The following is a 13,045-nucleotide window of genomic DNA, read 5'->3' on the forward strand; positions in this document are numbered from 1 at the left end:
ATACTAGAATTTCTGCATGTTTGTAAATTCTCAAAGACAAAATGATTGTTCACTTGCCTAACAATTACTATGAGCAACAATAAAGCTTGATGCAATATGAGTTTTGTGTTGCTCTTTGATGCTATATAATGACGCTATCTATTTTTGAAGAGAAGTACAGAAAACACATCAGTGTCTTATCTTCAAGGGAAAAGGAAAGACAGAATCACAAAGAGGAGAAAAGCCAACAACCACCAAGAAGCAAAAGAAGCTATGAGAGACTGGAAAGTAAAAGCCTAAGACAAGGCTTCTAACCAGCATCTGTTCATCTCCTAACTCTCAGTGGCATTAGACTGTCATCAAAACTTTGGAGGCAAAACAGTAAAACAAATATTAACATAATAATTATAAAAGCAATTACTTTTATCCTAGTGTGCTGATTGTGTTAAAGTTATTTTAGATCTGCACCTAACTAACAGCAATAAGTAATTAGATTACTAGACAAAATCGAGAGATAAAACTTCCCATTAAGGTTCCATCCCTTTCTTTCACAAATAGCCCTTGACAGTTTTGTAACAGAAAAATTAGCTAGATTAAAATTAAAATAGAGCTTTAGGTATTCTTAGGTTCTTGCTCTGGGTGATCCAAAATGCTGTAACCTCAAACAGGAACATCAAATTCTCTTGGAGGAGTGGTCTTGCTCCTGTTCACATACACCATGTAGTAAAGAGTTCTTCAAATTATTAAATTGATTGCACAACAAAATCAGTAAAAGCTATCGCACATCAACTGCAATCATCTGGATGAGGACAGAAAGGATTTTGTATACAGAGCATTTTGTATCTCAGTAAGAGACAGCAGAGCGTATCACCTCACTGAGCTACAGAAATTATCTGCAACTTATCCTTTGCATTGTTATCTTTCTGCACACAAGAAACTTGCCATGTCTCATCTCATTTTTGCAAGTCCATACCAGTTATATACTGCATAAGTACAGAAAAATTTTAGAAAACCATTTTTTCCCAAATGTGAGGAATAAATTACAAAACTACATGTAGAATTCAGCATCTGTTTTCTGGGTGGGGTGCATGGGGGTGTGTGTGGGGGCATAACTGGAACTGAAAATACTTTTCAGACACATACTGAATGCATTTCTTAGCCCAGATTAAAACAGATGATGCAGTTGAGGATAAAACAATAGTCCCTAAAAATGTCATTCGATTGATAAATGCTAGTATCTTTTCTCTAAAGGGATTTATGCAAAAAAGTAATGTCTCCACTTAGAAGGGCATCAAAATCAGATGAAAGAAAAAATTTATAAACTGACTGCCCATGCATTAGAGTCCAAACAGTCTCTAAATATAAACCTAAACTTAAAACTGAATCACAACAAGATGTAGAAATATGAAACTTCCAGCCAATACTCAGGTTCTCTGTGTCCATCAATTTTTGGACAAAAATTATAGGGAATGCATAGAGTTGGTCAGGATAAAAAGTATAACTTTGTAGGAACAGAACCTAAATAGGAGAAGCCTCCATTCATTGATCAACATGAAGGTGTTACAACAATTAATCAGCTATGCATTAAAAAGGCAGTACAACAAATCACAGCCAGTTTCCAACAAAGTCAGCAGTAAACTCACCTGAAGGCACTGGTACCATTAGTAAGGCAACTGATACAATTATACCCTGAATCAATATATTAAAAGCAAGTCTTTTAGTAGGGGATGACAACTGGAGTACATTAACAATATCAATTAGGGCCTTGATCCATTACGTGTTGTTCATCCATAATAATAAAATTTTAAAACAAATGTCCTTTTTAAGTGGAAGATAGAGTAGCAGAGTAGCACATCCTAAATACTTCTCCATGTTTTTAGAATATGTATTTAAGCATACAGTTGACAAAGAAGAGTGGAACAAACCATTCAAAAATATTCATCTCTACCAGCAAAAGAGGTAACACCAGTTGATACAGAAAAACCTGGAAAAAGATCATCCTGCTTCCCTAAATGCCAAGAATAAGAGCAAACTTTGAACTTAGGAGATTAAAAAACTCCCAATCTTTCTTTTTTGCATTGGTGAGTTTTTAGTATGAAATATATTTCACAATAATATTATAATCCAATTTTGCATTTCCGTAATGAGATTTCAGCATTTTTCTGAAGCAACAGGATAGTAGATGAAATAAAAAGCAAATTCCCTTTGAACAAAAACAGTCTTATAAAGCATAACAACCCTTACAGGCACAATTGTGCCAACTGTGATAAGAAATCTACACTGTCATATGGTCCACATGAGGTTTTTGCGAGAGACCAGGCTTCATACAAATAAGACTGTTATTATACAGCACTCCTCTAGATGTTTTCAAAATTTTGGCACATTCAGAAAATGCAGAGAAATGAACTCCAAAAAATAAAAGCAAGGGGCATAACAGAGCAATGAGAAAGCATAATATAACCTTTTCCTGAATGGTAAAATAATAGCAGTAATAAGGGAGAAAGAGAAAGGATGCTGGTTTATTTTCCTTGAATGTTGTCACTTGCAATAGAAGTGGCCTGGATCACAGGGCAGTTTTCTTTCTAAGGGCAAGGCTCCTCTACCTTGCTGTTGCTGGCTGGACATGACCAGGGTAAGATCTCCTTGTGCTCGTGGCTTGCCTTTGTCTAGCCAGGAAGGACTGTCCTGAGCCTGTACTAGCCAGTCTGTCTTCTGCTGCTTTTTTATGCAGATTCATCCCCTATGGACAAAGACAATTTCTCAGTGAATACCAATACAAAACACCTTTATTAATTTCTATTTTGTTCACTACTTGTCTTCACACTGACTAAATTTGAATTCCATACACAAAGCATCTTATTTTTAAGGACAAATGTAAGACATTCTTCCTAATACTTTGTGTGGAACTCTTCCCCTTCCCTGCTGTCGTTCTCCAGGTTTAGAGTAACCACCTAAGAACTCAATATATATATGCTTCTCCTGGCAATTGGACAATTCTTCTCAAAAGAACTTCCCCCAATTCCTGGCTCCTTTCAGCATGTTGACCTAGAAAAGTACTTTTTTTCTGAAAAAAGTTTAGGTATTGTCATCATCTGTGGAAACACCAACTCCTACGTCAGAAGCACATCTCGGGAGACAGCATGCTCTCATCAGGCAAAAATGCAAAGAGGAAAGTAAAAATGCTGTGGTGGGTTGTGCAGCTGTGCATAAAAGCAGAGGTTAATTAAAGAATGATACAGACAAAGCTAGCAGTGACCATTTTAGTGCTCATGATAGGTCACTGAACTGTGAGTCTTACCTTAGGCTTGTCTACTACTTGTTAGGAGGACTAATGTTATAAAATTGGCCAAGGACAGTGGTCATTTGAAAATACCTTCAATATGTAAACAATTCAAACACTCTGAGTTTAGACTTGCTATTCATGAAGACAAGAAGAATGCAGAACAGCAAGAAGAAAACTCTTCCAAAGGAATACAGAGAGGAGGAATTTGAATTCTATGATTGAGCAGCATGAAACACTAAAGTTATAGATGTCTAGATGTCTAGACATCTGTCTAGAGCAGATGTCAAGTTACAGATGAAGAGCAGTTTCAATGCAACCAACCAGTCTGCCAAAGGGAAATCTTGAACACATCTGATGTGGGTGACAACTTTTCTGGCACACAGGCCCAGCAACAGCAGTATGGTTGCACAGACCCTACCTTCTACCCAAACTTTTCTTTGAATAATTTAAGTGAGGGTCTTGCTGATGTCCTCACTCTTTGTATGGGGCTAAATTTGCACCCAAGTTAAAGGGGTCATTTCTCAGAGCACTCCAACGGAATTGCAAGTAAGATGAATTGCTTTGATTGTGCCCCTTCATTAGAAACAACTGGAAGACTGGAAAATGGTGAATCAAAATAAATTTGAGGACTATAATTTTTGTAAGTGAAGGGCTGGGATTACAAAACAGTGATCTGAGCCATTTCTAATTTTAAAACTTGAAAATTATGACCTCCTTTTCTTTTTTCCAGAAGGTTATTATAGGTACAGACTTGTACACAGAGATAACTTAAGAGTCCTAAAAACTGCTTTTATGTTTGTGTGTTGAAAAATGCTTTTCAAACAAAACTACTGTTATAAACATGCCAGAAACAAACAGTATTAGTAATTTCTTTCATTTAAAAAAAATTTTCAATTAAAAGTTTTGTGAGATTCTTACCATGTTGTACCAGGCACTAACGATAAATTTCTCCTCCATTTCTCTTTGACTTTTTGTTTTCTCATATTCTTTCTATAAAACAAAAAAATCCATATATTGAAAGCCAAAGTATAATAGAAGTATTAGTCTCTAACTAAAAAACAATGAGTTTTTACCACAAAACACAACGATTACTACCTCCAGGGAATGAAGCATTCTGTCCCGCTCCTGCAACTGATTTTTCAGTGCCTGAATCTCAGGAGCAGCACCCTGGTTCTGTTTAGGATCTAACGTGCGGATGACCTGTTAGAGAAAACCAGTTTGATTTTTGTTAAATCCTGCAAAAGCAATCTTGTTAAGGAATTAAAACCTTTTAAGTCAGGTTAAAAAATAAAAAAAGTAACTTAAAATATGTCTACCTCTCTTGTCAACTGTGACACATTAGAGCATCTGAACAGGGGCCCTCTTTTACAGGACTGGGAAACAAAACTATTGACAAAAAAAGGTGATACCTAGAAGGTTCAGTATCCCAGACTCACATTTGCAGTTCCTAACCCAGGCTACATTTCCTTGGGGCCACAGTTAGAGAAACAACTTCTATAATGTTTCGCTTTTCATAGCTATGATTTTCCTGCCTGTCAATCTCTCCTGTTTGAGGAAGGACTGTTTCTGTCCTTACAGATAGTTGCCATGCTTCACCTACCTGGTGCTTCACCTACCAGGTGCTGTAACTTCTAGGTAGCTCTGTTAAGCCAAGCACTCTGTTGTACATGCATAATTGTTAGGCTACTAAAAAGATGAAGGGACATCGGTACAGTTGTATGTGTCATCCAAGAGTGCTAGCAAACAGAGCTAAACCAAGAACAAATCTAGCAAATTGCCTGAATTATTAAGCCTTTAATATAAAATGGCTTGAAACTCTTTAACAACCTCTGGCTATATAGAAATAGACTTCTCTTCTTTTATTGTTCTACTTATTTCAGAGTTGTGTCCAGATGCTGAAATAAAACAATGAAGTGAGATATTTTTACTGTATAGTAAACATATAAATCCTATGAGGAGTGGCTGAGGGAGCTGGGGGTGCTTAGCCTTGAGAAATGATAACTCTGGGAGCCCTTATAACTCTCTTCTCGAAAGGAGGTTGTAAGCCAGGTGGGAGTTGTGGCCTCTTCTCCCAAGCAACCAGTGACAGGATGAGACAACATGGCCACAAGCTGTGCCAGGGAAGGTTTAGGTTAAATTGTTAAACATAGGAATGGGTTGCCTAGGGAGGTAGTGTACACATCCCTGGAGGTGTTCAAGGAATTGGATGTGGCACCTAGTGCCATGGTCTAATTAACACAGTTATATCATCAGTCAAAAGCTGACTGGATGATCTTGGAGATCTTTTCCAACCTAAATGACTCTGTAATTCTGTCCTATAAAAGCATGTTATTTTTCTAAGAAAACATTAGTCCTGGATACATCTTCCATAGCGAAAGACTATGATTCTACAAAAAAAACTCTGCACCAAAACCCATCAATTACAACAAAAAGAAACAAAAAAACCCAGCCACAAACCAAACACAAATAAGATGAAAGCTGTTAAGAAGATTACAAAAACTTAAGTAATTAATGCTACTGTCCTATAAAACACCCTTCAGTAACACATTACATACAAATATACAAATCTTACTATAAAGGGAAATCCTATCTTTCAGTGGAATGCATGCTAAGACACAACAACCAGTATAAAATGTGAGGGCAGGGGGACATAGGAGAAATTTTTTTAGACTTCCTCAGACATTTCACAAGAAGTCATTCAGGAAATTCCAAAGAAGTAAAGAAAGAAAGCATAAAGTTCTGTCAGATCAGGAACCTACTTACAGATTCCAAGGTAATGATATGCATTTAAACACATTGATATGCTTTTAAGATACTCAAAATAACAAAGTATGGCAAGAGAAGAAATGGGACTATGATTAAGACCACAATATTATCATTTCAAAGCTAGTAGTATACCTATATCCCCAATACTTAAATATCAGTGACCTTCTTGACAGAAGCATATATTAAGCAATAAAGGCAAAAGAGTGTGCAGAATGCTGAACATTATCAGAGAAATTTAACAACTACTGAAGGTGATTCATGACTTTAGTGCAAAAGAGCATCAATAAAAGATGGGGTAATATTTTGCAGAATTAATCCACTGAAACAATAAGATGATAATCAATGGAGCTTCCTTCTCTTATTAGTGTGTATACAGATACCTCCTTAATTTTTATTCTCACATAGTGGACACGTAATACTGTCTCTGTCAGACAAGTGTGGAACATATCCACTTACACTTTTGGCCTTTTCCAAATACTTTTTGTATCGTTCTTCCATTTGTTTCATTTCCTCCTCCTTTTTCCGTAGAGCTTCTTGTAATTCCTCAATTTTAAGTGCTTTATATCAGGAGATGCACACATTGGAAAACAACATCAGTACATTATGCATATTTTTATATTTTACAACAGACACTTAAGACACATCTAAAACATACTTCAGTTAAGAAAAGCTGACAAGAAATCTGATGTAGCAGGTATCACAGATTTAATTACCGTATAGCTCAGAAATCCATTAAAAATATGTACTCCTATAAAATCTCATAAAATGGATTTTCTGGGATACAATTTTGCTTTCTAAAATTCTGACAAATAAAGAGAAATGGAATCATAAAGCAACCATGTCACTGAATACACACAGAAAATCTGTTTGCTAATGACTTACAGCTACTATAATATCTTAGCCTGTATTACAGGCAAATACTGATTTTTGTTATTTTATGCACATATTGTGGAATAATTCCTAAGAGGCAAAACTCCTGCTTAACTCTACTAAACTGTAATGTGAATATACTAAATTTAATTTCGCCCTCACATTTTCTTAAGCAGCATTTGAGACCAGTAGGACAATTTAATTGCACAGATTTTTCCTGTGTTGGTATAAAAATACATCAAGCCACTATTCTACATCTTCTAAACAACTTCTCAGATCTCATAAAACAACATGATTTTTTTTTCTACTTTTTGCTCCATCTCACTATGAATAAAATAATTTTACCACAAACCAGAAAAGCTGCCATTGATTACAATCTTTTGCCTTATTCTAGAATAATTATTCATTTGAAAAATCCAGACAACCTCCCTCATTAGTGCTCTGTAAAAAACATATCAATAATGTGCTAAAAAAACAACTACATACTGGGTTCTGCATACCCTCTGAGCAATACAATACATATCTTACGTTCTCGTTGACCAGTAATAGAACATTTGCTCAAATTAAAACACATTTTTGAAAACACATTGGAGGAATATATATTGGAAGTAAAAATGAGTCAGTAACAACAGCAAGGATCTTCTATATTCTTCTCTCTTATGAGACATGATAGTTCTGGACAGCTGAGGTTCAATAGCAGTGAGCTGGTATTTCTATAGACAGCATCACTGGGGTTTGGGACTAGATGATCTTTAAGGTTCATTCTAACCTCTTAGCATTCTACGATTCCATGATTTCTTACTATAGTGTTTCTAAAACGTGACTCCTATGCATTTCAAGTGTTAAAAGCATGTTTCTGGTCACCCTAGGTTCCAGAGAAATTAACAACATACATGTCACTTCCATTAAAAACATACATTTTGCTTACCTGACACCTTCTTTAGGTATTATAATTAAAGATGTTGCACCTGAAATAATTTACAAAGAAAAGAAATGGACTGCACAGGTAACTCACAACTGTTGTTGCATCTTGGTTCCAAATCTTCAATAATAGCTCGTTTCTTCTGTAGCTCATTGTTAGCTTCATGGAGCTTCTCTCTGTTACAAACCACAGAAGCACATATTGTTTCCCCAGTAGTATTACTGTGCTTGAAATGAGTGCTAACAGAACAGAAAATCCTCAGAGACAGATTATTTCTATGGACATGACTGATTTTTTTTCCTACAGAGCATGAGGACAAGTGACAATATTACTGTAGAAAGACTTGTTAAGATGAAAAGCATTGCTCTGTATGGATAACTGCAACAGCAAACAGTTTCTTTGTCAATAACTGTAGTTAACTTAGAATTTAGAGTTAATTGCACAATGAGGGCCTAAAATGAAAACTCATCACTGATATAACATTGAGGAAAGAATGGCTAAACCCAAAAGCAACAGAAAGTTCTTTTTGCAAGTCAGTCAAAAAAGCAAATACTCTTTTATGGAAGTAGAAGATGTGCAGAAATAGCGCAATAAAATGACAGCACTTCTTAAAGTATTACTTCTATGCCATAATGCATATCAAAGAGTAAACAAACTAATTTTGTTTATATTAACATGCTTCTGTCAGAAAAAAATTACTTCGTTCTCTTGAGCAAATATTTGCACAATGTCAAGCAAAGTTTTCTACCCAACACAAGATGATGGCTCCCTCATCGTTCTTAATTTCACAGGGGTTTTCTATGGGAAAAAAGAGAACCTGAGCAGCAGACTCACAAATATTCCTGTATTATCTAATCTCTCTTAGTTGCTTATTTTCCAGATCCATCACTAACTACTGTCTGCCTTCCTCTCTATATAGAAAAACACAATTTCAAACTGCAAACAAAAGAGGAAAAGAAAAATACTTACAGATGTTCTTCAAGTTTCTTTTTCAGAAGAACTGACTAAAATAGAAAGTTAAATGTTTTATTTTAATGTATTGTGAAGCTTTAACATACTTTTAGAATTATTTTAAAACATGCAATTTTGACATTCCAACCAAAATCCAACTTTTTTACTTCAGTATTAGATCACAACTGTAAAGCCCCTCTGGTACCCTACTCTTCACAGCTGTGTGACTTTGGTAAAATTAGAACCCTTTAGAACTTTACAAATATTTTCCCAGTAACTAGATCAACAAAAGTAAGAACCATAAATGACAGGCAGTTGTTTTAATTTGTTCAGTACTTTGCATTGGAAAGTGCAGCAAAATTTGCAAGATCTGTCCTACCAATACTGCATTGCAACTTGCATGAAGACATGTAGCAAATTAGTTGAAGTAAATTCCCATCCCCACATAAACTAGAAAGAGTAGAGTATTTCTAACTACAGTGTAGCAAAAATGTCACCTTTTTTTGTGTTTCTTATCTTTATTGATTACAGACACATAAAAATCACCATACAACTTACAGTGTTCCACTTCCTGGTTAAATCACATTTAGATAAGCTCTTTGAATAAAAACTTTGAAGTAATTTTTAAATTTTAAACTCACTTCATACACAGTGAGTATTTTTCAAAAGGAAAAAAAAAAACAAACTCAATAAATGTCTATGAACTGAAAGTAGTGTTAAGTAAATAGAAAGCCATACTCACAATAGCCTTGAGCAGAAGCCCATGCCAAGAAACAGAGATGACATTAGTATAAAGCAAAACAGCAGCCAACAGAAGAAACTATTTAGAAAGTCATGAACAGAAAAAGTTAAAGCTATGCATTTTTCACGCATGTGCAATTTCTTCCTCTGTTCTCATGAGCAATTTTCATCTTGTAACATTTTCTAAAACATGTCACAAAACCCAAAAATATAAAAAGAATAAAGACGCACATTTACAAATAACTGTGTTTAAATCAGAATTCCAAAGGAAAGCAAATGCTAATTAGGAAAGTAATTTTAAAACAAAAATCATACAACTAACAAAACCAAGGAAAATAGCCAGTCTGTTGGGCTACAAATAGAATTAAGAGATGCAGGTGTTTTTGTGGTGTGATGCTGAATTGTGTTATTGCCACACTGATTGAATAAAAAGCAAATGTAGAATATTTAATTCTGTAACTGCCTTTTTAGTTTGTGTTTATACAGTATTAATCACATGGGAGGGTTAGCATGTGACTGATGGTCCACAACACCATCAAAATACAGGATAAAATAATCAACAAAATTACTTCACTGTTTTTTCTCCAATGTTCTTTCAACAAAGATTTAGTCATCTTGTTAACAGAAAAAATTACTGTGTGCATTCAAAAAGCTTTTTAGTCAAAAAATTGTCTCCAAAATATTGTCTTTGATCACATTCCTGGGGCATGTTTTTACATTATTACAAAAGAGATTTTCTTATTGCATGACAAGAAAGGTGGGGAGCCATAAAAAGAAGTCAACATGGCTCTACTGATTTCACAGTCAGAAATTCGCAGCAGCTAAGGATCTGTGGTTTTGACCAATGGCTTTTTTCTTTTTTGCAGTCCTCTGAACAGCTGCAGCAACACTACCCTTCAAGTAACAAAAAAATATTTGTATGCATCTTTATCAGTCACAAATAATTTGAACTGTCCCCATCACTTGTATCTGATCATTTAGGGGACTAGTGGCTGACTGGGACAAGAAAGGGAAAAACCTGGAAGCAGTGCCCATTTCTCTAAGGTAACAAAATCAAAATTGAACTCAGCTTTTTTTTTTTTTAATCCTTTTATTGCACTTGGGTTTATCTTGAAATAGACACAAATACTAGTCAACACTGATTCCACTGGTGTATTATTTACCAAGTATCTGAACTGTTGAGGGAGTAACCTCTTTCCCAGCTAGACAGATCACGTTTTTGCACGTAAGAAACTACTTGTGATAAACAGCCCGAAAAATTAAAAGAAGCAGAAATGAATTTACCCACATTAACTGACCCAGGACACATGATTAAGAAAGAGACTAAAACACTCAATGAGCCATTCTAGGTACCCAAAGATCCTGTATGTACTTGGCAAATAAAGCCACACAGATCAGTCTAAAAAAGGGCAAACATTAATTTTGTGATTTTTGCAGTATCAGTAATATTTAAAAACTCATACAAATGTAAAATGTAATGACTATAATTGTTGTTCTCTCATAGGAGAGAATTTTAAAAATAAACATTACAGAAATAAAAGCTGTTTTTCTTGAAGTTCCTTTCATGCTTAAACAAACCAAAGGAACAAGTCTGTCCCACTTTTTCAGGGCAAAATTTGGTTTCATTTTAGATGTTAAAGTTAGGGGCAGATGGTTAGGTTCTGGCCTGAGGTTAAGCCAACTTAGCAGGGCGTGGGAAACTATGGGTTATCATGTCAGAAGACTGCTGTATGAGATCAATAACACTGGGAGGTGATGAAAGTCACAAAACAAAAGTCACCATGATGGATGGCAGATTTTCAATATTGCTGAGCATAATGATAGAATGGTTTGGGTTGGAATGGACTTTTAAAGGTCACATAGTCCAAACCCTTTTCAACAAGCACGGACACGTTCAACTAAATCAGGTTACTCAGCACTATCCATCCTCGCCTTGAATATTCCATGGATGGGCCATCCACAGCTTCCGTGGGTAACTTGTTCCAGTGTCTCACCAAATGAAAAAGTGGCTGAACTTCATGGCTAACTGAAGAGGTAACAGAATTCTGGAGACCTTTTAGGGAGGTGTTTATCAGTAACAACATGTAAGACCAAGACTGCATATGTTACGTTATAAAAAATATCAGGCGTGGGATGGATTTAACAAGTGGGGCAGAAGTAACTAAAGGCAAGGAGTTTATATAGGAGGGGATTAGGGCAGAGAACAGGAGAAAAAGGATGATATAAAACAGTGATAAGACATGCAAATGATGTAGTCAAAGCTGTTCAGGTAACTGTTGAGTAGCCCCACATGACTACTGCATTCTCGAAGTCAATAAACCAAATCTATGCTGTTGATTCTATAGTCTGAAAGATGGGGGTAAGGAGGCCTTCACCTGGCTAACAAGGTAACACTCAGAATAGACTAATCATGCATCCCAACAGAATGTGTCAGTGCCCATTACAGGCCCAATGGCACACAGCTGCCTACCACTGCACTTCAGTACAAAAATCAAAACTGTTTGCCCTTGCAGACCTTGGCACAGAACATGTAACACTACAAGGACACTTGCCTGGGTTACGACACTACCTCTACACCTTTTTGGGCATGTCTAAAAATAACTTCAGCTTTAAAACAAAACAAAACTTAAAAAACCAAACCAAACCAACAAACAAACAAAAAAAACCCCAACAAACCTGTGCTCTCACCACAGATTTCAGGACTGAATTAAAATTAATTTTCTGGATTGAGCACATTTGCAGTATAAGTGTGTAAAATATAGATCTCAGTGCAATTTTGCAGAAAAATAGCAAAAAACAGAGGAAATGAGCTGAAAATTATGTACTGGTGAACTGTAGGCTGTGTCTCTCCTATTGCTTTTTCTTATGTTTCTGAAGAGTTACTCTTTTTGTATGCCTATCCTACAGATAACTCAGGCTGTCTCAGCTCAACTCTGACCTACTTGAGCAGCTGTGTTTAACTTCTGAGGTTTGCAGTGCTTTACAAGGGAGATTGCATGAAGAAACCACAATGTCAGAGGTTCTTGCATCTTCAACATTTCCCTGAGTCTACACTCACTCTTTTACTTCCTTAAGAGCAAAGTAAATGCTACAGATCGAACTCAGCAAAACAGGCCATGGGATCAGTGCCTATAAATTACCACTGCTATGGGCAGACCAACACAAGCCATGAGTGCAGTCACACCCTAAATTACTGACCCAACCAGAGCCTCAAAGGGGACACAATTAAAATTGCAGTAAATAAAGCTGAATACAATTTGATAATTTACAATACTCAGTATCTGAGAATAATTCTTTCATATTCTTGTTCACCCTGAAAAGATTTTGGCCAATAATCAAGACAACAAAGAATATCTCAGAACAGATCTATTTTAACGTGCATTCTAAAACACATTCTAAGTTATTCAGGAAAATAATCTTGATGGAAATCAGCTAGGTGTTTAGTATTCATATGGTTTATTCTGAAAATTTAAAGGGTAAACTAAATTTAACATACTCTTTAAATTTACATAAGCATCTAATAAAAAAACTTT

General features: G+C 35.6%; 1 protein-coding gene across 6 annotated transcripts in view; it reads right to left on the reverse strand.

The window, feature by feature from the left end:
• The window catches only part of HOOK3 (hook microtubule tethering protein 3), an 85,816-nt gene that overhangs the window by 8,474 nt on the left and 64,297 nt on the right, over window positions 1-13,045 (reverse strand). For 4 of the 6 annotated variants that reach the window (XM_064402877.1, XM_064402874.1, XM_064402878.1 and 1 more), the window contains 7 exons: window positions 9,514-9,591; window positions 8,790-8,824; window positions 7,914-7,996; window positions 6,485-6,585; window positions 4,358-4,462; window positions 4,181-4,252; window positions 2,583-2,719 (listed from right to left, as the gene is read on the reverse strand). In XM_064402877.1, the coding sequence (XP_064258947.1) occupies window positions 2,583-2,719; window positions 4,181-4,252; window positions 4,358-4,462; window positions 6,485-6,585; window positions 7,914-7,996; window positions 8,790-8,824; window positions 9,514-9,591 (611 nt within the window). Of the gene's footprint in view, window positions 1-2,578; window positions 2,720-4,180; window positions 4,253-4,357; window positions 4,463-6,484; window positions 6,586-7,913; window positions 7,997-8,789; window positions 8,825-9,513; window positions 9,592-13,045 lie in introns of those variants that run through there. The other 2 variants (XM_064402875.1, XM_064402876.1) reach the window with 2 other exon arrangements.

This window comes from Passer domesticus, chromosome Z (assembly GCF_036417665.1).
Source record: "Passer domesticus isolate bPasDom1 chromosome Z, bPasDom1.hap1, whole genome shotgun sequence".
Classification (NCBI taxonomy): domain Eukaryota; kingdom Metazoa; phylum Chordata; class Aves; order Passeriformes; family Passeridae; genus Passer; species Passer domesticus.